The 25,017-nt window shown below is 55.5% G+C and overlaps 1 protein-coding gene across 2 annotated transcripts in view; it reads right to left on the bottom strand.

Annotated features, from left to right (window-relative positions):
• OLFML2A (olfactomedin like 2A) overlaps positions 1–19,864 on the bottom strand; it is a 34,173-nt gene extending 14,309 nt beyond the window's left edge. The window contains exon 1 of one of the 2 annotated variants that reach the window (XM_048823114.2): positions 19,735–19,864. In XM_048823114.2, coding sequence (XP_048679071.1) covers positions 19,735–19,803 — 69 coding nt within the window. In that variant the 5' untranslated portion in view covers positions 19,804–19,864. The remainder of the gene's footprint in view (positions 1–19,734) is intronic. The other variant, XM_048823115.2, reaches the window with a different exon arrangement.
• Between the last annotated feature and the right edge of the window lie 5,153 nt (positions 19,865–25,017).

Genomic DNA, 25,017 nt, shown 5'->3' with positions numbered 1-25,017 from the left:
TCTGACTGATACCAGGGCACCTGGCTGGGCATGAGGAACAGGGATTTTCAAAGTGGCCTAACTCCCAGTCTGGGCACAGCAGTCCCTTAGGCTCCAACAGAACCCCAGCCTTAGCCCTGAATGTTCCCTAGCCCTGGGCCTAGGGAGGTGGCCGATGCCCGGTCAGTCAGCAACAGCCGCCTTGGGCAGGGCGGAGAGGACTCGTTCCTAGGCAGCTGCTCAGAGCTAAGGAGCGAGCTGGCATTATTCACTATTGCTGCTGAGCTCTGTGCAAGACACAAAGACCGAGTCCCTGCCTGGAGGCTCCAGCCTAGGAGACTGGCAAATAAGCCGCTGAGAGGCTCTGAGCAAGGAGTCAATGGTTACTTCCCCTCCCCCATCTCCTCTGCTGGGGGTGTTTCGAATGCCCCAAGCAGTGCCCGGACAACTGCTGGGCGAGCTCAGAAAGCTGGAAGAGGAGAGGAAGGCGCGTAAGGACAGAAGGGTCCCCAGCGGATCGTCTCATCTGCCCTCCTGCCCAGCACAGGTCACCCTCCGCTCACGGCCGCCATTGGCAGCTGCTTGGTTTAATTTACGAGGGACTAATAGCAGCAGCAATTAATGTGTTTACAAAGCATCCCCTGCAAAAGCACGTGGGCTGCTGCCCAGCACCCCTAACCCAACCCCCAGGGAGGAACCCACACGCAGCGGAAGCAGCTCATTTATACTGCTCAGAAAAGCCACCGAGAGGGTCACCGGGCCAGGACACTTGAGAAGCACTGCTCTAGGGCACGAAGGTCTTGTCATCTCCCAGGAAGGAGCCCCTTGTGCACCAGGCCAGCAGGAATGGGGGGCTCAGACTGGCACCCCGAGGGCTTCCCAGCAGTTCAAGTGCTGTACCTATTGGCATATAAATGTACGTCTCCTTCTGAATCAGAGGCCAACGCCCTCTCCCCAGAGCCTGCCTGTGTCTCTCAGCCATGGCTGAGCTGCGCTGCACAGCGGTGAACTCCTGCCTTTGGCAGCTTGTCCTTACCCTACAACCACAGCCGGTGGGTGGCCCTTGGCTGCACGTAGGGCTCTGAAGGCCTTGCTTTGGCCAACTCTGCTTCGCTAGCTGGGGGATGGGGCAAGGCTGCGGCCATGTTCCCCTCTCGTTTGTACGCCAGTGGACGTCATGTCTCACAGCGTAATCCCGGGCACGTGTGCAGCTGTGGTAGAGACGATTCCCACACACCGTGATCTAAAGCAAGGACCTTTAATCTCCTTTGATGCCCTGGATCTCACAAGATGTGGCCCTCTGTCTGCCTAGCCTGGCTGACAACATGGCACATCATCTCTGACCCGGAGAGGGAAATCCACCTGCCCCCGTGTCCCAGTTCCATGGGTCACAGGCGTTAAAACCACACAGCACCACCCCTTGTGGCTATGTGTGCGGTTTATGGTTAGCGTTTATTTGACCTACTTCTGTGAAGCTTTTGCTAGCCTACTCTAGGATTTAGCTAACTGGGCAGCATGTGCAGAAAGAGTCTGAATTCCCATACATAAGGATACTGATTTTCCGCTTCTATCGCACCTTTCATATCGAATGATTCCAAAGCCCTTGACAAACTTAAACCAATATAAACTATACACAGGAAACGGTTTATTTGCCACTAAAATGCAACCACCACTGGGATGGAAATCAGCTCCTGTTTGAGAGCAAACAGCTTCATGCTACCGTTTAAGGCAGGAAGTCAAAGATCATACTGCTTCCAGCCAAGGTCCTGACTGATTCTGTTCAGTGAAGATCTCAGAGTACTTTTTGGCCAGATTTCCAATTTGAGTAACACACTGTCTCTCTGATTTCCCCCTGCTATTTCAATTGGAAACAATATTCCTCATCACTTCCTCTCCTAAACTATAGTGTCGTACTGTGCGCTGCTGAACAGCTGCTATGCTTCACCCCAGAAGTGGCTGCATTTCAGTGGTGGGTGAAGTGATTCCAGTTTGCAGTCTGCCATTCTATATGATTTGTAAAGCACTCGGGAGGTTTGGGAGTTAGCAGGTGCTTTAGAGACATTAGGGGATATTACTGCCCTTGGAGAGATCCGGTCAGACTCTCATTACTCCCAGGTTTCAGAGGAACAGCCGTGTTAGTCTGTATTCGCAAAAAGAAAAGGAGTACTTGTGGCACCTTAGAGACTAACCAATTTATTTGAGCATGAGCTTTCGTGAGCTACAGCTCACTTCATCAGATGTACATCTGATGAAGTGAGCTGTAGCTCACGAAAGCTCATGCTCAAATAAATTGGTTAGTCTCTAAGGTGCCACAAGTACTCCTTTTCTCATTACTCCCAGTTCCCTGTCTGTAATTTGCTTTAGGAAATGGACGTTCAGTATTTGTCACCTGTTAATTATTAGCACTAAGCTGTGTGTCCTCCACATTCCTCACCCCCTTGCCACTTACATGGGAATGCAGACTCCAAAGGTTTCCAATGTGGCACCTCTCTGAGGAGCATGCGGGGCCAACAGACCCTGTCAGATCCCTCTGCCCTTCCTCGGTCCCAGCCTTGCCTCCCTGGCTGAAAACCTGAGCTGGCTGCCAGTAATTGAGAGCAATGTGGGAAGGAGGAGGATCCTGGGAACTACAGGCCAGTCAGCCTCACCTCAGTCCCTGGAAAAATCATGGAGCAGGTCCTCAAAGAATCAATCCTGAAGCACTTGCATGAGAGGAAAGTGATCAGGAACAGCCAGCATGGATTCACCAAGGGAAGGTCATGCCTGACTAATCTAATCGCCTTTTATGATGAGATTACTGGTTCTGTGGATGAAGGGAAAGCAGTGGATGTATTGTATCTTGACTTTAGCAAAGCTTTTGACACGGTCTCCCACAGTATTCTTGTCAGCAAGTTAAGGAAGTATGGGCTAGATGAATGCACTATAAGGTGGGTAGAAAGCTGGCTAGATTGTCGGGCTCAACGGGTAGTGATCAATGGCTCCATGTCTAGTTGGCAGCCGGTGTCAAGTGGAGTGCCCCAGGGGTCGGTCCTGGGGCCGGTTTTGTTCAATATCTTCATAAATGATCTGGAGGATGGTGTGGATTGCACTCTCAGCAAATTTGCGGATGATACTAAACTGGGAGGAGTGGTAGATATGCTGGAGGGGAGGGATAGGATACAGAAGGACCTAGACAAATTGGAGGATTGGGCCAAAAGAAATCTGATGAGGTTCAATAAGGATAAGTGCAGGGTCCTGCACTTAGGACGGAAGAATCCAATGCACCGCTACAGACTAGGGGCCGAATGGCTAGGCAGCAGTTCTGCGGAAAAGGACCTAGGGGTGACAGTGGATGAGAAGCTGGATATGAGTCAGCAGTGTGCCCTTGTTGCCAAGAAGGCCAATGGCATTTTGGGATGTATAAGTAGGGGCATAGCGAGCAGATCGAGGGACGTGATCGTCCCCCTCTATTCGACATTGGTGAGGCCTCATCTGGAGTACTGTGTCCAGTTTTGGGCCCCACACTACAAGAAGGATGTGGAGAAATTGGAGAGAGTCCAGCGAAGGGCAACAAAAATGATTAGGGGTCTAGAACACATGAGTTATGAGGAGAGGCTGAGGGAGCTGGGATTGTTTAGCCTGCAGAAGAGAAGAATGAGGGGGGATTTGATAGCTGCTTTCAACTACCTGAAAGGGGGTTCCAAAGAGGATGGCTCTAGACTGTTCTCAATGGTAGCAGATGACAGAACGAGGAGTAATGGTCTCAAGTTGCAGTGGGGGAGGTTTAGATTGGATATTAGGAAAAACTTTTTCACTAAGAGGGTGGTGAAACACTGGAATGCGTTACCTAGGGAGGTGGTAGAATCTCCTTCCTTAGAGGTTTTTAAGGTCAGGCTTGACAAAGCCCTGGCTGGGATGATTTAACTGGGAATTGGTTCTGCTTCGAGCAGGGGGTTGGACTAGATGACCTTCTGGGGTCCCTTCCAACCCTGATATTCTATGATTCTATGTGTGCGCACACACGAAGCACACAGGGCTTGGGGTTTGCGACCTAATCAGCCACATTCAAGCTTCTTCCAATTACTGGCCTGGAAAAGCTCCTCACATGATCTGTAGGAGGCGGAACAAACTGCTGCCCTCGCTGGCTAGCTGTGACACTGGAAGAGGATGTAGAGCGGGCGGTTTAGCTTGAAAGCATTCAGTGCAACAGGACCATGTTTAAAGTCTGGTTCTGCTCAAGCCAGTGATCCAGAAAACATGGCATGTCAGTGCCCCAGGTTTATCCCCCATCAGCGGCCCCTCAGCTTCTGACAGGTATTCCCAGCTGCTGGCTCAGCCCAAGTGGTGGAGCCTCGACTGACCTAACCCCTCTGCTGCACACCCTGGGCCCAGCCGTACGGGTTCAGGAGGCAGGAGGGAGCCGGCACACCCGAGGCAGGCAGAATCCAAGTGTCTCTTCCATGGCGAGGCCTGCAGGGCCGGCAGGAACAAAAACTATTGGCCATATTTTCAAAAGAGCTCAGCACCCAGCAGATCCCACTGGGGACCCTGGAGAACGCCTCCACCTCCAAACTGAGAACAATGGGAGTTGCTGGGGGCTGAGCGCTTGTGCACTGGAGAAAAGTCAGACCTGGCGCATTGGAATCAATGGAGCTGCACTTGCCCCTACCCATTCATGCAGGGGCTCATTTTTCAGTGGTAACCCCATTGCAGGCCCATGGCATTTCCGGCTCCAGCACTGTAGGGAGCAGGTATGATTGATAAAGGCCCGTTTTCAGACTGCTGCGTAACTCTCAAAGCCAGCTAGGCAGCCAGCCATGCCCAGCAAAGGGCACTGCACCTTTGAAAGGTTTTGCTAGTCTCAGGAGATGCCAGGGTCCCAGGAGCAGAAGCGGGTGTGGAGGCTGCTGACGCATATTGCATTCATTCCCGCGGCACAAGGCTGCCCTGCAGACGGCTGTTTATAGAGAATACTGTTCAGCGGCAAGAGATACTAGAGCGAAGGCTGCTAGAGAAACCTCACGGACCAGCGCAGGGGCAGGAGGGAGTCGGAATCTTTCTGCATTCCTCAACAGCATCTCAATTCACACACAGCTCTGGGTTGGCACCCAGGTAATTTTCACAACGGTGAATGAATAAATCCCAGCCAAGGACAGAGACCAGCCTCTTCACGTTGTGTTCTCGTGGCCTGGAGGGTCTCCCCAGCCATAAGCAGGTTCTCAGCTGGGGTGGGTGCAGCTCCAAGGAAGTCAATGGAGCTGGGCCCACTGTGCAGCAGAGAATCTGGCCATATAGAATATCAGAGTTGGAAGGGACCTCAGAAGGTCATCTAGCCCAACCCCCTGCTCAAAGCAGGGCCAATCTCCAATTTTTGCCCCAGATCTCCCTAAATGGCCCCCTCAGGGATTGAACTCACAACCCTGGGTTTAGCAAGCCAATGCTCAAACCACTGAGCTAATATGTTTGAGGGGAGAGGAGTTAATGGGGTGTAAAAGTTTCCATGCCCTCAACCTTCATTACTTTTCTTATCGCAATTATGGCCTAGTTACAAAAGGGTGCGTGACAGACTATTTCCCCGAGGGGAGCAGGGGTGTGTGCGTATATGCACATGCGTGTGCGTGCGTGTGTGCACGTGTGTGTTTTGTGGGGGTGAGGATTGGAATTCCTTTCCCTGTCAGTTTTGAAACTGCTGTGGGAACGCGGCACAAGAGCCGCTCCTCTGAATAAGGGATCTGGGTCCATTACAGCTGCTCTTCCTGCAAACAGTCCATGCACAGTCAGAGAGTGTTTTCCCCAAATCCTTGTTAGGTTTCCCCAAGCCACACCTCGTGCTACATAAAACTTGACATTTTTCATGAGTTATGTATGTAACAAGCCGCTTGACTCGTGCTGTAATCAACAGCAAAATCGTGCAGCAGCCAGAATGAGATCCATCCCTTTAAAATAATAAAGAAGCGAGGCTCAGTAATTGGTAGGGTTGCTTACTGACCTTTGAAGAGCTCACTGGAACTTCCACCTCTTAATCCCCAAGTGACCTGCATTTCCCAAGACTCAGGCCTCACAGGGCCTTTAAACAATGCTGCGTTTCCTGACACTTCCCCACCCCACTGAAGCTAACTGGCCAGACCTAAAAGGTGCAAGTCTCCAGGAGTGCTGAGCTACAATGCTGAAATTATTCCACACAGCGGGCTTCACTGCTGATGTGCTTCAGCAGAGTAGCACTCCCAGGGGGTTGGAAACAGATGTGCACATCTTCTCTCCACAGTCATGGGAAAACCCAGGCCTGTCCAGAGACTGGAATTGCCTGGTGGACAGCAGGAACAGCAGTGACTGAGCTGCCCGAAGGGAATATCCCGAAAAGTGCCAAGAGACCACATGGAAAACAGGACTAGCCATGTGGGACAGGCGAGTCTCCAAAGAGCGTCACTCAGAGTGACCCAGTGTAAGCCACTCCAGAGGAGAAAACGCAGACTTAGTAACCTGTAGCTCTATCCAGCACTTCCGGTGAAGGATCATGTGGAATGGGGGGACAGTGGGAAAAAGCCACAGGCAAATAATTCTTAAGCATTCAACGCCCAGCTCCGACTGGATGGCATTCGTGACCCTTTTGTATCTGCTTCCCACAAAGGAAGACTAAGGAGCTTGGCTTGTTTAGCCTAACTAAAAGAAGGCTGAAGGGAGATATGATTGCTCTCTATGAATATATCAGACGGATAAATACCGGAGAGGGAGAGGAATTATTTAAGCTCAGTACCAATGTGGACACAAGAACAAATGGATATAAACTGGTCATTGGGAAGTTTAGACTTGAAATTAGATGAAGGTTTCTAACCATCAGAGGAGTGAAGTTTTGGAATAGCCTTCCAAGGGAAGCAGTGGGGGGCAAAAGATCTATCTGACTTTAAGATTAAACTTGATAAGTTTATGGAGGAGATGGTATGATGGGATAACATGATTTTGGTAATTAATTGATCTTTAAATATTCATGGTAAATAGGCCTAATGGCCTGTGATGGGATGTTAGATGGGGTGGGATCTGAGTTACCCAGGAAAGAATTTTCTGTAGTATCTGGCTGGTGAATCTTGCCCACATGCTCAGGGTTCAGCTGATCACCATATCTGGGGTCGGGAAGGAATTTTCCTCCAGGGCAGATTAGAAGAGGCCCTGGGGGGTTTTCGCCTTCCTCTGTAGCATGGGGCACGGGTCACTTGCTGGAGGATTCTCTGCTCCTTGAAGTCTTTAAACCACGATTTGAGGACTTCAATAGCTCAGACATAGGTGAGGTTTTTCGCAGGAGTGGGTGGGTGAGATTCTGTGGCCTGCGTCATGCAGGAGGTCAGACTAGATGATCATAATGGTCCCTTCTGACCTTAGTATCTATGAATTTATGAAACAGAGGGGCTGTCAGGCACTGGAGCACAAAGGCTAAGGCTTAGATCAACTGCTCGGATATTCATGAAGGCTGCCTTGAGCCAGCACAAGATCTAGGGACTACCTATGTCCCACTACATCCCAAAGTGCCTAGGCCTGGTGGGATTTTAGCAGCGTTCCGGCTGTGATCTGTCCCCCGACCCAGCGGTGAATTCCACTCAAATTCTGAACTGCAGATTTGACTGTGACATTAGACCACTGACATTCGAGCTGCCCAGGTTAGCTGCACCACGTCCAACATCCAAGTTCAAACTCCAAACACTGCCTCCAGCCCATTGGGGAGGGGGAGCGAGTCCCCAAACCATGAAGAGAATTTTCCTATCAGGTCATGGACGAAGGAAAAAGGAGGCGAATATTTTGCTCATCTCTGTCCTCCCAACTCCTGAGCAAGGCTAGTGCCAGAGCTGGGCTTGGGCTCAGCATTCCCTGGCTCCCTCAACAAACACAGGACAGAATTTAAAGGCTGCTGCCAGCTGCAGCTTCCTCTGCGACAGATGTCTTTATACCTGCGGCTCCTTGCATGTCCTTTGCCTGAGAGGTCACTCTCACTGGGCCAGGTTCAGCCACAGATCTCAGCGGTATTATGGCAGCTTGCAGCGGGGCTGGATAGAGCCCTCTGCCTTCATATCATACATCAAGCAGCCTGTGAAGTGCAAGATGAAATTCAATGAAGAAAAGTACAAAGCACTTCGCTTTGGAAGGAAAATCAAATGTACAAGTACAAGATGGGGACTAACTGGCTAGGTGACAGTACTGTGGAAAGAGTCTGGGGGTTAGAGTGGATCCCAAACGGAATAGGAGTCAGCAATGTCATGTGGTTGTGAAAAAGGCTAACTTCATTCTAGGGTGCAGTAACAGGAATGTCGTATGCACGACTCGGGCGGTAACTGTTCTGTTCTGCTCAGTGCTGGTGAGGTCTCAGCTGGAGCACTGTGTCCAAGCCTGGGCGCTGCACTTTAAGAAAGATGTGGACAAACTGGAGAGAGTCTAGAGGAGAGCAACAAAAATGATCAAAAGTTGAGAAAACCTGACCCATGAGGAAAGGTTAAAAAACTGGACATGCTTAGTCTTGAGGAAAAAAAACCTGAAAGGGGACCTGAAAACAGTCTTCAACTATGTTAAGGGCTGCAATAAAGAGGACCGTGGTCAGTTGTTCTCCATGTCCACTGAAGTTAGGACAAGAAGCAATGGGCTTAACCTGCAGCAAGGGAGAGAGAGGTTCGATATTAGGAAAAACTCTCTAACTCTAGAGGTAGTTCAGCTCTGGAACCGGCTTCCAAAGGTGGTTGTGGAATCCCCGTCATTGGAGGTTTTTAAGACCAGGCTGGACAAACTCCTGTCAGGGATCGTCTAGGTTTCCTTGGTCCTGCCACAGCACAGGGGGCTGGACTAGATGACTTCTCAAGGCTCCTTCCAGTTGGACATTTCCATGACTGTGAGGACTCTGTCCTGGCTCACTCTGGCTCATCCCAGAGCAACATCTCTGGTTTGGTTAACCTTAGGGGAGAATCTCTCTCAGCTGACAGCAGGAACAGAGCTTAGAGCCTCCCACCAGGGGTGAGCAAGACTTGTATAAATGTCCCCTCCTTGGCCAAAGCATCCGAGTGCCCAGGCCTGGAGCGCTAGCTGTCCCCAGCACAGCCCAGGTGGCAGCATCAGGCGCGTGCTGAGCTGTGGTAGATGGGAGAGGGAGGTCCCAGCTTCTAAATGGGCGCCAGGGTGAGGCCTGGCTCTGGATCTGAGGAGCTGTGGCTGCCCCGAGCAGCAGATCTACAATGAGCATCAGCATGATCAGTGCTGAGTAGAGATGGACCCGAACTTCCGGGGAATTTTGGTTCAGATTCAAATGTCACAGCTGGCCCAAGCCCACGGCCCTTTCTAGCAGAGATTAAGCACAGCAGAGTATTAAATGAGGAGCCACTTCCTGCCAAGTCTCGCAAACTAACTTTAAGTCTTGTCCTCAGAAGAGAGATAAAACCCCCAGTAAACAGCTGGAATCTGCATGTAGCCCACTTGTCATCCAGGCTGATCATCATCCGCTGGACAAAGCTTGCTGACGTGGTGCCGTAGCAACAGCCCTTATGAACGGCGCTGCTCAGCATAAAGGAAACGCCCTGACCTTTCATCTCAGGCTGCGGCACGTCGATCCCAAACCCGCCTTGGCCAGGAACAGACCAGTCTCCTAGCAGCTGTTGGGATTTTCATGCCCTTGCCATTCCACTGAATGTTACGGCGGAGGATCTTTAAGAACGATGTCAGAGTGTTTCAGGGAGGAGGATAAACATTCCTCAGCTTTTAAAATGTATTTAATTTTTACAAAAGAGAATGTGGAGAATTGATGGCATGTGTGGTGTGTGTGCATATGTGTGTGTGTATTTCAGCGTGGGGAGGTTAATGTTGGTGTCTGAGTGAGGCCCTGTGTCTGTGGAGGCCTCAATCAGCAAGTACTTGTGTGTGTAGCTGAGAGTGTGTGCAGAACTGTGTACGTAGCTGGGAGTGTCTGTAGGGCAGTGTGTTGGAGGGGGGATGTGTGTGCTCTGGAGGGAGGTTGATGCAGATGTGCATGTGCAAACATGTTTTAAAGGCAGGATTCACGGAAAGGGGCTGAGCTGAGCTTGGCTGCGCAGACCCAACAGCCGGGGCCTTTCAAATCGACAGCATCTGTGCACTGGGCTGCAGTGCAGGGCACTCACCAGTGAGATGGGAGCCAACTTTGGAAAGGCAGAAATGCATCTGCTTGAAAATCTTACAAAGAGACTGGAGCCAAAGCAGTGCTCAGAAGAGCAAACAAGGGGCGTCTCATGCAGAAGAGTCTGAGACCTGGGAAGGCAGGGATGGTGCCCAGGCTGGGGAAGTAATACTCTTTAAAACGTGGACATGAGAAGTGGACTGGCCTCCCAAATGCTGTAAGCGGGTAACATCACCTGGGATGAGGAGGGAAGGGGACTTTGGGCTGGGAGACTGAGATAACGCAGCTAGGGAGACTGGGACTGGGATGAGGATCTGAGGCTGCTTGACTTTGAAACCTTTTAATGTAGTTTTTTGCACGCAATATATAATAACTTTACAAATAACCACATGGTAACCAATAAAGCTATCCCTATTGGGGCCAATCCATCCCCAGAGTAACTGCACAGAAGCCAGTGGAGTTAATCCAATGGCAAATCTAGCCGTACTCCACCTTCTTTGGTACCTGGCCATGGCTTTTTGGCCCCTTCTCCTCTGCTACATGCCATTGACAGCCATCCCGCTACCTGTTCTACTGAATTAAAAGAGCCAACCCACCCTTGTTTGGCTAGTGCACGGAGCGCCCAGTCCTGCATCCACGCCTGGCTGAGCACCCCAGGGCAGTGCTCTGGCAGTGGGATGATGGCTGGTGCAGGCTCCTGAGGGCAGCAGAGCAAAGCCGCAGTGTTCCACTGCTACCCTTGAAATGAATGTACATTGTGCCCAGTGTCCGGCTCGTTCTGCTCCTCTTGCCACTGGGCACCGGGTGTCAGGTGACTGAAGTGATGTCTCCCTCGCTGGGCAGCACCCAAAGGCAAACAACGGCAGGATCATGGAGTGCCTGGGTGCTGAGCAAAGACACCTACCTGCACCTTCTCACCACGTGCGTGTGGCAGGAGCCAACCGCCACCGGGATCGGTGCTGGAGCAGATTGCCTGCCTCTGCCATTGTTTCTTTACCAGGGGACAGCCCAGCGAGGGTTTGCCACTGTTTCACACACCAGTCCCGGAGGCATCACATCCGCCAGACAGCGCCAACGGGCTGCTTCCCTGTAATCTCACGTTATGTGAAACTGCTCTAGGGTGTGACTCCAAGCACGCTGTCTGCTTAAATGATTTAAGCTGCTGAGGCAGTAAAGCCAGGACATAGTGCTGGAAACAACACTGCGACAACAGGGTCACCATCTAATGCGGCTCCATTGTCCCTCATTACATGTGACTAAAACCTACCGACATTGTGTATCCAGCTTCCACCAGTGCCACGAGCCCTGACTATGGGAGAGAACATTTACAGGAACACTCGCATTAGGTCAGTGAGTGCATCGGGGACCAAACGACCCCAAACGGCGTGAGCTTTGTTAGGGGCTTTGCTCAGAAAGCCGCCTGACCTGAATCCTATGTAGCACAGACGGCAGTGCTGGCTGTTTAACCAGGGCCTGGCTCCTTAGGGGAGCAAAATCACAATGCACCTATCTGGAGTTCTCTAATGCCTGGCTGAGAAAACAGTGAAAGCCTGTACATCCGGCTGCTCTCACAGGGGCCGAGCAAAGTGAGGGTAGCTCACACTGGTAATAAGAACTGAACTCACCTGGGGGACAGGAGTTCTAAGGGGTGTGTGACTATAAGGTAATAAGAGCCCTTTCCAAGACACTGATTATCACTGGGGGAGTAGCCCCTAGAGGCCTCAGCCAAGCTCAGGGCCCCATTGTGTAAGGTATTGTACAGACACACAGGCCCTGCTCTGAAGAGCTGACAGTCTGCAGAGACTAGTGAGACAACGGGTGGGGGGGAAAGGTGCATTATTATCCCCATGCTACTGATGGGAAACTGAGGCACAGAGCGATTAAATGACTTGCCCAGGGTCTCACAGGGAGTCTGCAGCAAAGCTGGGAACAGACCTGGGGTCTTAAGTCCCAGTACAAGCCCTTCACCCCAAGATCCCCTTCCATCAGACCCCTCCCTCCCTTGTGAACGTCTGCAGACCAGGCGGGCAGGAGGTAGGTGTTTGGAAGTTCTCCAGATTTCTGGGCCCACCCGTAGCAGGTGATGTGACGTTGACAAAGGCAGATCCATGAACAACACACAAACCTCAGACTCACTGGAACTCTTTCAGCCTATCTCCAGGCAGGACTCGTTAAAACAGCCAGAGCAGGGCTCAGATCCTAAGTAGCAGTGACCTTATTGCTATGACTCATATGTAAAGCCCTTCCCTATTTCCATGCCAATCTCACCATGTTTACGCTATCACTGAGATCATCATGGCCAAGAAATTGTAACCCAGGGATTACTTTACCCTGCGTGGTTGGGTCTTCCAGTCCAGCACAGAAAACGTCTGCAAGATTCCCACAATCTCTAGTAAACAAACTGCAGTGCCAGGAGCTTTCATTCATTAAACAGAGACAAAATGTTTCCTGTATTTTGCATTTCAAACAAGCCTCCCCCTTTTCATCTGGAAACCCCAGAAAAGAGGAGGACAGTGGGGGACATGTCACTGGATAAAATGAAACCATCGGGTTGACGGGACAACTGTAAATTTTAACAAGATCTAATAAGCCCCTTGCCAGGAGTGTAGCAGGAGGAGGACAATGGCAGGGGGGGAGAGATGGGATAACGCAGCTGGTCAATGGGATTTTTTTACACAAACACAACTTCTCAAGGTTCCAATATTTTCCTTGTGCGTGGACCTCTGCCCTCCCCATGGCAATGGGGACTGTTTATACAAACAGCCATGACGATTCATAATCCCGCAGAGGGCTGTTTCATTCTTCCTGGCACAAACGGCCAGTGCTCCTTCCACTCTCTCAGAGGTTATTTATTTTTGCTTTAATCAGCGTTGTCCATCATCTCACATGGGGGCTTGACTGATGTGGATCAGTTTGCATGTGCGATCCCACCGGAGGCCAGCTTCCCTTCCAGCGCTGCACACTCAGTGCCAATGCGGTACGCTGGGAACTCCCGTTTTTCCTGCTTAGAGCCCATTTCCAACACCAAACAGAGCTGAAACTAAGGAATACCCCTGGAACATCTGGATCGGATCCCGCCCCTCGTCAGGATGGATGTGGTGCCTCAATTAACACCTCCAGAGAGGAACGACTCCAGCTTCCTGTACTAAACCCACCCACTCTCAGTGGAGGAATGGAGCAGCAGCTCTTGGCTCTCACTGCTGGGCTGGGCTGCCCTTGTTTGCTACTAGATCTCCTTGGCAGCTTTGTCTTTCTAGGGTGAAATTCATCCCCGAACGGAGAGCCAAACCAGCCAACACTCTTCAGTGGGCCCTAAGTGAGGCACAGGCCTCCTGCTGGCCCCCCAGCCCAGGAGCAAGGTTAGTGAGTTATTACTTGCATTACAAGAGCACCAGAGGACCCAGCTGAGATCAGGGCCCCACCGTGCTAGAGACACTATGTAAGGGACGGCCCTGCCCAACAGAGCATTGCCAGCAGATGTCTGTAGTGTACAGCTGGCCACAGCCATCACCCCTAATGCTTTTTAACCTGTATTTTAGCAAATTGCTCCCTGGATTGGGGCCCCCAAGCTCTCTCCAGCTGAGAGACACAAGGGCCACTTGCCAGGTGCCCAAGGGCTGCACCAAATTTGCAGCAGCCCTTCCTACCATACCTCAGCACAGACAATGGACAACACTGTTCAGCTCACGTCAAGATGGAGTTCGGCAGACTGGGCCCTGTAGCTTCCGCTGGCCGCACCTCTGGCAAAGAGGAGGGGGACTGCAAGCGATGCCAAGGACCCTCATAGGCTGCCTCTGGCTGTGCTTTGGCCCCCTCTACTTTTGCTGTGTAAACTGCTTCTGGGTAGGGAACTGGGCATTCTGCTTTCCTTTACATAGGAACCAAGGCTTTGCCTTTTAAACAGCTTCCTTCAACAGGAACCATGTGTTCTATTTATACAACAAGGCCTCCCTATAAACAAGGAAGCCTTAAAAAAACCCAACTCTCTGAAGTTTATTCCGCAAAGGTCACTCAGCTGCAGTGCATTGCACCCACCCGGGAATCCATCTCTGAGCACAGCCCCCTCCTGGTCACATCGCCCGCTCAGAGGTGTCTGGAAGGCTGCAGTGGGCACTTGCAGAGGGGCTGAGCTCAGCTGATATCACTATAAACCCGAACCCTGTGTTCAGATGGTTGTTTTAAAGGCCCCCCTCTCCCCGATAACATGCAGATAGGTCGTTAAACCATAAGGGCCCTAACATAAACAGATGCCATTTCTGCTGAAGCTAGTGGGAGCCAAACCCAATTGCACAAATGAAAAATTTGACCTAACTTTTTTCAACAACGAATGTTTGGGGAGTAAGCAGTGTCGCTGTTGGGCCCAAACCATTCCTTCTGAGAGCCAGCCGCAGACCGCTTATTTCCTATACAACCAGCACATATGACTGAAAAGAACTGAGCCAGACAGCAAGTCTGGGAAGCCACAGATATGTGGAGTAGGATACTCTCCCATGCCACTTACTCCGAACGACTTGGGTGGTTAATGGGAAAAACTAAGGTGTCCTGCACGGGTGCAGGTGTTTTTAGCCAGCTGTCATCCCTGGTGGCAAGGGAATCCCAGGCTGGATTTATGTGCCCAGGAACAGAAAAAAAATGATACTCAGATTCACATTGAAACAGAAGGAGGGAGAGAGTGTGCCCTGGGCAGGGTTCCCTTGATGGGAAGGTTGAGCACTTGCAAAGTCAAGCTGTTCAAACTGACAGTGAAGAAAGAGAAGCAACTCAGGCTCTGTCCCTTACATGTTGCTCGCGTGGCTACTTGTATTATTTGCTGAGGAAAAGCCAGCAGACAATGTAGCTGTGTTGAAAGAAACCCTTCTGCAACGCCTCTCACGGCAAAGCCACAGAGAATGGGCAGTCGGAAAGGCCTCCTGGGTGTACAAGGGATCTATACACAGGACAGCGTCCAACTAATTTTAGTAAGAAGAAGTTCTCATCCTTTTTGATCCCTGCAATTCACTATCGCACCATTCCCCTCCCCGCCCCATCTTTGTGGCTTGCTTATTCCTGAATAGAGATGCTCCAGCAGTAACCGTGGTATCACATGAGACTTGGGTAAGAGCAATGCTTTGCCCTGTGTCCTCTAGACATGAGAATTTGGGGGCTTTCTGGTGGGTTTTTGTTACGTGGGATGTAAATTCTCCATCCTGTGTAAATGTCAGAGCAACGCAGCTGGAAGTGGATCCAACTAATTGGTGCCCCCTCTTTACTGTGTGCCACTCATTGCTGCAGATACCTACAATGTTGCCTTCTTCAGCAGAAGACCAGACGCCCCTCACTCTGGAGAAGTTACAGGTGGGGAGCTCCACTGTATTTAGGGTTCTCCCCTTTCTACTGCAGGGCTGATTCACTGGAGTCCTCCAGCCAGCTGAGTGGTGTTTAGGTTCTGCAGCCTTTTAGCATCAGTCCTCAGTACGGACATTTAAGAGACGCCATTACTTTGAGAGGCACCCTTAGCAATGAAATCTCCCCCAGCTTCTTTTATTCCACAGGCAGGGACTGCCTGAAAGGAACAAACACTGTGTTGACACTTCTGTAGCATAAAGACAAGCAGTTATACTCCCATCCTGTGCATCTGTGGGCTGCTGGAAGGATGTTCTCATGTGGCGGGAACCATGTCATTCTCCTCTTTCACTTCCACCTCCAACCCAGCATTCACACACAGGCTTGGCACAAACCTTCAACGCCATGTCGTCATGGCCACCAGGGACTCGGGGAGAGACTAAGTGCGACAGAGGCATGCTCAATGACACCAGAAGAGGCAGCAGCACCGCCCTAGTTTGCATGGCGTCCTCTGGCCGTTCCCCAGGGCTGCAGAGCGCAGGGAAAGCTCAGGCCTTTTCTCACCAGTCCATGTGGGGCAAGACCCTCCAGACTCACTCCATCTGCCTACCTTGCAGAAGAATCCTTCTTTTGTGCTGGGCATAAGGAAGCCGAGTGTTACAGAGAAAGAGAATCTGCTAAGTGCAGCCAACTTCGAGTGCCTGGATTCCTTAAAGAGGAATCTGGAAAACTTCCCTGTTTATACACCTGCCATCTTTTGACTTATGCTTCAGAGGATGAGGTACCCAGGAAGGCAGCTTGGACAACTACGTTTATTCCTGAAGCCTGGACTAAATCCTGGCTATCTGTGACACGTCTGTAAGTGACACATCTGGTTACCAGCTGGATAGCCGGAAAAATAGGGCACAAGCTGAAACACCTGAGTGCAAGACAGGCTACCCATCCGTGTGCAAAGCCTGCCACAGGCTAACACGCTCCTTGCATGAGGGGGGCATGCTGTTTCTTCTGAGATGCTGCAGGCCCTTGAGGAAGGACAATATTTAAATCCGAACCCATCTCCCATGTGGATGGCCAATGACTGACTCCTATTAAAATCACATGAGAAGAATATTCTTATGGCTGCAGTTTTCAGCTTAATTAACTTCATATGAAAAGCAACTGAAGTCCTTAATAAACAGCAGGATGGGATCTTCAAAGGCACCTCTGGCAGCTAGGTGCACACTTCACCAGCGTGTGGGCGGACTCTTGAAAAGCTCTTCCAAAGTCCCTGTTCCCTCTGAAACAAGCCCCGCAAGCCCATGTTAGCAATGTTCCAGTCACTTCAGCAAGAACAGACACCAGCACTAGCCGTGTTTTAGCTTGATGACGATCATTGTCCTGGGAAGGTCTTTGGCTATTGTGATTCTCCTCAGCAGTGCTGGGATTTCTGTAAGGACTCTGCCGCGTCGCACAGCTTCTTGTGGCGTAGTTGTTATGTCCTGGGCCGTGGATTGGAGCAGTGTCTGTGTATAACAGCAGCTCCTTAAGAGTGACAGGCAGTGGGAAAGCCAGAGAACAGCGTGCCTGGTATTCACGTCTGGCTCCTCTCCACACAGACCTTTCCCATCTCCAGTACTCTCCCCGTCCCCCAAGAGGAAGTGTCTCAGGATGCAGGCCATTCTGTTTTGACATTAAAAGGGTCTAATAACAGAGCTTACAACTGCAGACCCCAACTATAAGGCAGTGGTTCTCATTGCACCATGACCCCCTTCTGACAACAAAAATTACTACATGACCCCAGGGACCAAAGCCTGAGCCCACCCAAGGTGGGTGGCCTGGGTGGAGGGGCCAAAGCCTTACCCCACCACCGGGGGGCTCAAAGCTGAAGCCAAAGGGCTTCAGCCCCAGGCAGGGGGCCTGTAACCTGAACCCCGCCACCCAGGGCTGAAGCCCTAAGCTTGGGCTTTAGCCCGGGGGTGGAGCTCAGTCTTTGGCCCCAGCAAGTCTAAGCCAGGCCTGGCGACCCCATTAAGACAGGGGTCCCGACCCACAGTTTGAGAACCGCTGTACTAAGGGATCCGGGTACTTTCCAACCCAACCAACGTCCCCATCTTAACATCTAACGACCAGCTTCTCACTCTTTTTTTACATCTGTGGACATGCAAACTGGGTAGCCGCCATCTCCAGATAGACAAATACACACTTGGCAGACAAGCAGCCACTATGCTGATTCTAACTTTGTTTGGAATTTGGTCTCACACCAAACATTCAACTCCACACTCTGTCCTCTGTGGATGTCGGGATGTGCACACACTCCTTTCATTCAAGCTTGTGCTGGTGGCAGTAAGATTAAATGTTTGCTAGGGCCAAATCACTGCAACAAAGAGTTCACCTCACAATTCTGCACAACCAGCAGCAGGCATGTTTTGATAGTGGGATTATTTTCTTGGAGTTCAATTCCAGGCACAGTTTGTTTAAGCAGCTTCCAACATTTCTCTTCCCCCCCACCCCCCATAAGAAAACCTTGTGTGAGCAGGGGGTTTGTTTCACAATCAAAGAAAGCTCATTCCACACTGCCTGGGCTTGCTGTGTAGGGGACTTGTGAGCTCGTCATACAGCCCCGGGATTTCATTTAAACTGAAGAAGGTGGTCTAGCCTCCACAATGTTATTTTTTCAGAGGAAGATGGGGGTTCTAGAGGCCAAGGTCAGGGATCAGGGATGCACTGTATTTCTTCGTGAATGACCTTGTGTGGGGCTTACGCTTCCAAGGACAGCTAGACAGCTTCAGAACTTCTATTGGTCACTCATGAGCCACAAAGAGGTCCCAAGATGTGATACAAGGTTTTCCTTCCCCACAAGGGGCTGAGCCTACCAGTTTTCCTTCAGAGCACAAATAAGGTCATCAAGCTAAAGCACAGCCAAGATTTGCTTCTGTTCTTTTTGAAGTGACTGGAACATCCTTACTCAGGGTTTCCCACATGTATTTAGGAGCCAACAGACCATGTGTGTGCAAATAGCTGCCTGCCCTGGGCTTAATCTGGACTCTCTTACTCTGGGCAGCCAGAAACCTGTACCCTGCACTCCCTGAGTGACTCCATACCACCCCTTACGTGTCTGATCATCATCCCTCCAGCACCACAGCTGCTCTCTGAGCCGGGGCAGCAGGAGCTGCTGTGCAGATATAAAGGAAGAAGGTCTGCTGGGCTGGTGTGGGTCTCAGCACAACCCAGGACAGAACGAATACAGAATAGCTCACAGCGCAGCTTTGGCCAGTCACCCGAGCCCGATGCAATGCCATTCAGACAAGACAGCGTCGAATGAATCCAGCCAAAGGCAGAATCCGATTCCCAGTGATAGGGCATGGGGCAAGTCATGCTTCACGTGAACATGCTCTCGTGTTGGTGCCCAAGGTGGGATGAAAAGCAGTGGAATTGCCCTGATTCAGCTGCTTGGGAGAAGGCCGCATAGGGGCATTTTATGCCAGGGCTCAGGCTTTCCTGCAGCTCTTTCTGGGACAGCACAGGGAGTGCTGAGAGTGGGAACGCTGGGGCTACAAACTATGTGGCGCCATTAACCCAAACCACAGCCTCTTTCTCAAGCTTTGTGGGTGGGTGAGAAGCGTTTGGCTCACAGCTGTCTTTGGCAAGGCACCTACTAAATCCCACTGGAATTCACTGGCCCCAAATCTGCACTTCGGTGATTCAGTCTGAACAGACTGAGAACTGAAAAGTGAAAATGGCCTGGCATGAACACCGGGGCAGGCGGGGGCTCTCACGCAGCCAATGAAGGGGCTCTGGGGGTGAAGCTGGCCCTGGGTATATAAAGGACGTGATAACGTCACAGATTGTTCATTAGGGTCTCAGCTCATCTGGTTTAACCTGGGAAGCAGAAAATACCCAGCCCCGAGGGATGAGAGAAGTAAGGTCAGAGCTGCCATGGGACAGCAAGAAGAGCCTTTCTGGCACCTTCCTGTGAATTATAAACACATTTGTCTGTAAAGCACAGACACCCCGTGTGGACTGAGGGATTCCTGGGTGGTTTCCCCCTCTCTGTCGGGGCGTTTGCACCGGCCTGTCCCTTGACCCGTCCTCCACCCACCCCGCCGGGCTCGTCCCGCCCTGCGTCCATCCCCCAGGCCGCTCGCTCCCAAGAGCAGCCCGGGACCCAGTTCTCAGGCACCGCGGCTGCCCGCGGGCCCGTCCCGGCCCTGGGAGAACCCGCCCCGCGCCCGAGGCTGGAAGGCTGCAGCCGGGACACGCCCGGGTCCCTCCCTCGCCCGGGCCGAGCCCCCTGCGGACCCGCGCCCGCCCCGGCCCGCCCCGCGCGGAGGGGAAGGAGCCCGCGGCCCCGGTACCTGGCTGGCGGCCCGCGCCGCGGCGGCGAGCAGCGAGAGGCGCAGCGCGGCCAGCCCGAGCGCCCCCATGGCCCGGCGGGGCCCCAGCGCGGCGGCCGCGGGAGCTGCGGGGCCGGCCCGGCGGCGCAGCCCGTCGCTCTCGGCCGCCTCGTGGGCTCTGCCCGGCCGCTTCCCGGCGCCTCCGTCGGGGCAGCGGGAGGCGGAGCCGCGAGTGACAGCCCAGGGCCCGGCCCCGCCCGCCGCCCCGCCGCGCTCCGAGCCCGGCCTCTGCCCGGCCCCCCCGTGTCCCCCCTTGTGCCCCCTCCGTCCCCCCCCCTGTCCCCCCCGTGCCCCTCCGTCCCCCCTGTGCCCCCCTGTCTCCCCCGTGCCCCCCGTGCCCCTCCGTCCCCCCCGTGCCCCCTCCGTCCCCCCCGTGTCCCCCCTGTCCCCTCCCTACCCCCGTGTCCCCCCCGTGCCCCCTCCGTCCCCCCGTGCCCCCTCCGTCCCCCCCGTGTCCCCCCCGTGCCCCCCTGTCCCCCCCGTGCCCCTCCGTCCCCCCCCGTGCCCCCCTGTCCCCCTGTCCCCTCCCTACCCCCGTGTCCCCCCCGTGCCCCCCTGTCCCCTGTCCTCCGTCCCCCCCGTGTCCCCCCCGTGTCCCCCCGTACCCCCTTCCCCCCTGTGCCCCCGTGTCCCCCCCGTGTGCCCCCCGTGCCCCTCCCTACCCCCCGCCCCCTGTGCCCCTCCCTACCCCCTGTACCCCGTGTCCCCCCGTGCCTCCTGTGCCCCCGTGTCCCCCCGTGCCCCCTCCGTCCCCCCCGCCCCCTCCCTACCCCCTGTCCCCCCGTGTCCTCTGTGCCCCCGTGTCCCCCCGTGCCTCCTGTGCCCCCCTGTCCCCCCGTGCCCCCTCCGTCCCTCCATACCCCCTGTCCCCTCCCTACCCCCTGTCCCCCCGTGCCCCCTCCGTCCCCCCGTGCCCCCTGTGCCCCTCCGTACCCCTGTCCCCTCCCTACCCCCTGTCCCCCCGTACCCCCTCCGTCCCCCTGTGTCCCCTCCGTGTCCCCCCCGTGCCCCCTGTGCCCCCGTGTCCCCTGTGCCCCCTCCGTCCCCCCTGCCCCCCTTCCCCTCCCTACCCCCTGTCCCCCTGTCCCCCTGTGCTCCCTCCATGTCCCCTCCATCCCCCCGTGCCCCCTCCGTCCCCTGTCCCCCCGTGCCCCCTCCGTCCCCTCCCTACCCCCTGTCCCCTCCGTGCCCCCTGTTCCCCCTGTGCCCCTCGTCCCTCTGTGTCCCCTCCGTCCCCCCATGCCCCCTGTGCCCCCCGGTGCCCCCTCCGTCCCCTCCTGCCCCCTGTCCCCTCCCTACCCCCTGTCCCCCCGTGCCCGCTCTCCCAATGTGCCCCCCGTCCCCTGTCCTCCGTCCCCCCCGTGTCCCCTCCGTCCCCCCGTGTCCCTTGTGCCCCCCGTGCCCCCCTGTCCCCCATGTCCTCTGTGCCCCCCGTGTTCCCTGTGCCCCCGTGCCCTCTGTCCTCCGTCCCCCCGTCCCCCCTCTGTGTCCCCTCCGTCCCCCCATGCCCCCTGTGCCCCCCGTGCCCCCTGTGCCCCTCGTCCCTCCGTGTCCCCTCCGTCCCCCCGTGTCCCCTGTGCCCCCTCCGTCCCCCCCTGTCCCCTCCCTACCCCCTGTCCCCCTGTGCCCCCTCCGTCCCCTCGTGTCCCCTCCGTGTCCCCTCTGTCCCCCCGTGCCCCCCCTGTCCTCCGTCCCCTGTCCCCCCGTGCCCCCTCCGTCCCCTCCCTACCCCCTGTCCCCTCCGTCCCCCCGTGCCCCCTGTGCCCCTCGTCCCTCCGTGTCCCCTCCGTCCCCCTGTGCCCCCGTGCCCCCTGTCCCCCTCGTCCCTCCGTGTCCCCTCTGTCCCCCCGTACCCCACCTGTCCTCTGTCCCCTGTCCCCCCGTGCCCCCTCCGTCCCCCCGTGCCTCTCTGTCCCCTCCCTACCCCCTGTCCCCCCATGTCCCCTCCGTCCCCCCGTGTCCCCTCCATGTCCCCTCCGTGCCCCCTGTCCCCTCCCTACCCCCTGTCCCCCGTGCCACCCTGTCCCCCGTGTTCCCTGTGCCCCCCCGTGCCCCCTTGTCTTCCGTCCCCCTGTTCCCTCCGTACCCCCGTCCCCCGTGTCCTCTGTGCCCCCGTCTTCCCTGTGCCCCCTGTCCCCTCCATACCCCCGTTCCCTCCGTACCCCCTGTGACCTCCGTGTCCCCTGTCCTCCGTCCCCCTGTGTCCCCTGTCCCCTCCCTACCCCCTGTCCCCCCATGTCCTCCGTGTCCTCTGTGCCCCCCTCGTGGCCCCCCATGGCCCCCTGTCCTCTGTCCCCTCCCTACCCCCGTCCCCCGTGTCCTCTGTGCCCCCCGTGTCCCCTGTGCCCTCCGTCCCCCCCGTCCTCCGTCCCCCCGTGTCCCCTGTGCCCCCCGTGCCCCCTCCGTCCCCCCTGCCCCCTGTCCCCTCCCTACACCCTGTCCCCCCATGCCCCTCGTCCCCTGTCCCCCCGTGCCCCCCTGTCCCCTCCCTACCACCTGTCCCCCCGTGCCCCCTCCGTCCCCCCGTACCCCCCTGTCCCCTCCCTACCCCCTGTCCTCCGTCCCCCCCATGCTCCCCTGTCCCCCCCGTGTTCCCTATGCCCCCCATGCCCCCCTGTCCTCCGTCCCCCCGTGCCCCCTGTCCCCCCACCCCCTGTCCCCCCATGTCCCCTGTGCCCCCGTGTCCCCTCCGTAACCCCTGTCCCCCTGTCCCCTCCATACCCCCTGTCCCCCGTGTCCTCTGTGCCCCCCGTGTTCCCCGTGCCCCCATCCTCTGTCCCCCCGTGTCCCCTCCGTACCCCCTGTCCCCCATGTCCTCTGTGCCCCCCTGTTCCCTGTGCCCCCCGTGCCCCCTGTCCTCCATCCCCCCGTGTCCCCTGTGCCCTCCGTGTCCTCTGTACCCCCTCTCCCCTGTGCCCCCCACACCCTCTGTGCCCCCCGTGTCCCCCTGTCCTCTGTCCCCCTGTCCCCTCCGTACTCCCTGTCCCCGGTGTCCTCTGTGCCCCCAGTGTTCCCTGTGCCCCCCCGTGTCCCCTGTCCCCTCCCTACCCCCTGTTCCCCCGTCCCCTGTGCCCCCGTGTCCTCCGTACCCCCTGTCCCCTGTGCCCCTGTGTCCTCCGTACCCCCTGTCCCCTGTGCCCCTGTGTCCTCCATACCCTCTGTTCCCTGTGCCCCCCCGTCCTCCATGTCCCCTTTGCCCCCCGTGCCCCCCTGTCCTCCATACCCCTGTCCCCCGTGTCCTCTGTGCCCCCCGTGTTCCCTGTGCCCCCATCCCCTCCGTACCACCTGTCCCCTCCATACCCCCTGTGCCCCCCCTGTCCCCTGTCCTCCATCCCCCCGTGTCCCCTGCCCCTCCCTACCCCCTGTCCCCCGTGCCCCCCATGTCCTCTGTACCCCCTCTCCCTTGTGCCCCCCGTATCCTGCATCCCTCCATACCCCCGTCCCCTCCGTACCCCCTGTCCTCCCATGTCCCCTGTGCCCCCAGCGCCTTGTGCCCCCGTGTCCTCCATCCCCCCATCCCCTCCATACCCCTTGTCCCCTGTGCCCCCGTCCCTCCGTCCCCCTGTGTCCTCCATACCCCGTCTCCTGTGCCCCCTGTGCCCCCGTGTCCTCCGTACCCCCTGTCCCCTGTGCCCCCGTCCCTCCGTCCCCCCGTGTCCTCCATACCCCCTGTCTCCTGTGCCCCCTGTCCCCCCATGTCCCCCGTACCCCCGTGTCCTCCGTACCCCCTGTTCCCTGTGCCCCCAGCGCCTTGTGCCCCCGTGTCCTCCATCCCCCCATCCCCTCCATACCCCTTGTCCCCTGTGCCCCCGTCCCTCCGTCCCCCTGTGTCCTCCATACCCCGTCTCCTGTGCCCCCCGTACCCCCGTGTCCCCCGTACCCCCGTGTCCTCCGTACCCCCTGTTCCCTGTGCCCCCTGCGCCTTGTGCCCCCGTGTCCTCTGTACCCCCTGTCTCCTGTGCCCCCAGTACCCCCTGCACCCTGTGTCCTCTGTCCCGTGTCCTCTGTGCCTTGTGCCCCCTGTGTCCTCTGTACCCTTGTCCCCAGTACTCCCTGCACCTTGTGCCCCCTGCACCCTGTGTCCTCTGTGCCCCCTGTGTCCTCTGTGCCCCCTGGTGCCCTGTGTCCTCTGTACCCATGTCCCCAGTGCTCTCTGCAACTAGTGCCTCCTGTGTCCCCTGCACCCAGTGTGCCCCAAACCCAGGCCCCCTATGCCCCACGTCCCCTGCGCCCAGTGTCCAGCCAAGCGCTCTGGGAACGGGCAGCTCTGGGCTTTGGACCACACGCACACACAGGGAGGCAGGCCCTACAGCTGATTGAGTGGGGGTGTCACCTCACCAACAGGACAGTACAGGATCGCCCCCAGGTCCAGCAGCTGTACCCAGGCTGGACTCCTTTCTGCTGCTTCTCTCAACCAGAGAAGCCCCCACCTCCATGGGGCCAATGCTGATATCACTTTTGATTCCAGGAATAAGAGCTGAGACTCTCACTCCAGTCCCCACGGCAGTGGGTGGTTCTATACCTGCTACATTGGCTGCCTGTGTGTCTGTTGGACTAAGGGACCAGGCTTTTGACCACCCAAGCCAGAGGGATAATTTGTGAGGGCGCAGGCTCATAATAGGATGGCTTCCCAACACTGGCTGCAATTTGCCTGCCCCAAACTCTGATGTCATTAAAATGCTCTTTGCTCTCTATGGAGCGTACTAGCTAGGGGGGAGGGATAGCTCAGTGGTTTGAGCATTGGCCTTCTAAACCCACGGTTGTGAGTTCAATCCTTGAGGGAGCCATTTAGGGATCAGGGCAAAAATTGGGGATTGGTCCTGCTTTGAGCAGGGGGTTGGACTAGATGACCTCCTGAGGTCCCTTCCAACCCTGATATTCTATGATTCTGCGGGAAGGAGCCTCTCTCCTGGGGAGCTTGTAAACTCTGCAGGAGCAAGAACCTCTGGGTGGAAAAGTTCTTGCTAGGAAAGTTTTCTGCATTGAACCTTTCCTGTATAGCTCCAATAGAAATGTAGTGCCCCAGGGACAGTCCTAGTGGGAAGGGCTTTGGGTTTGGTACCCCAGGTAAACCAAATACATGAGCTTCACCCCATTATTGGCTTGATTGTTAGTGTATATATTAGGGTTAGAGGCTAACCAAGTCTTTTGCCAACAGGGGATGTGGCTGGAGATGCAGAGGATAAGTCTCAATTTTTCATCAGTTGGGGAAAGCTGTTCTGTTGACTCTCCCTTGGTCCCCCA

Source organism: Caretta caretta, chromosome 16 (assembly GCF_965140235.1).
Source record: "Caretta caretta isolate rCarCar2 chromosome 16, rCarCar1.hap1, whole genome shotgun sequence".
Taxonomy (NCBI): domain Eukaryota; kingdom Metazoa; phylum Chordata; order Testudines; family Cheloniidae; genus Caretta; species Caretta caretta.
This window is presented reverse-complemented; position numbering and strand designations above follow the sequence as displayed.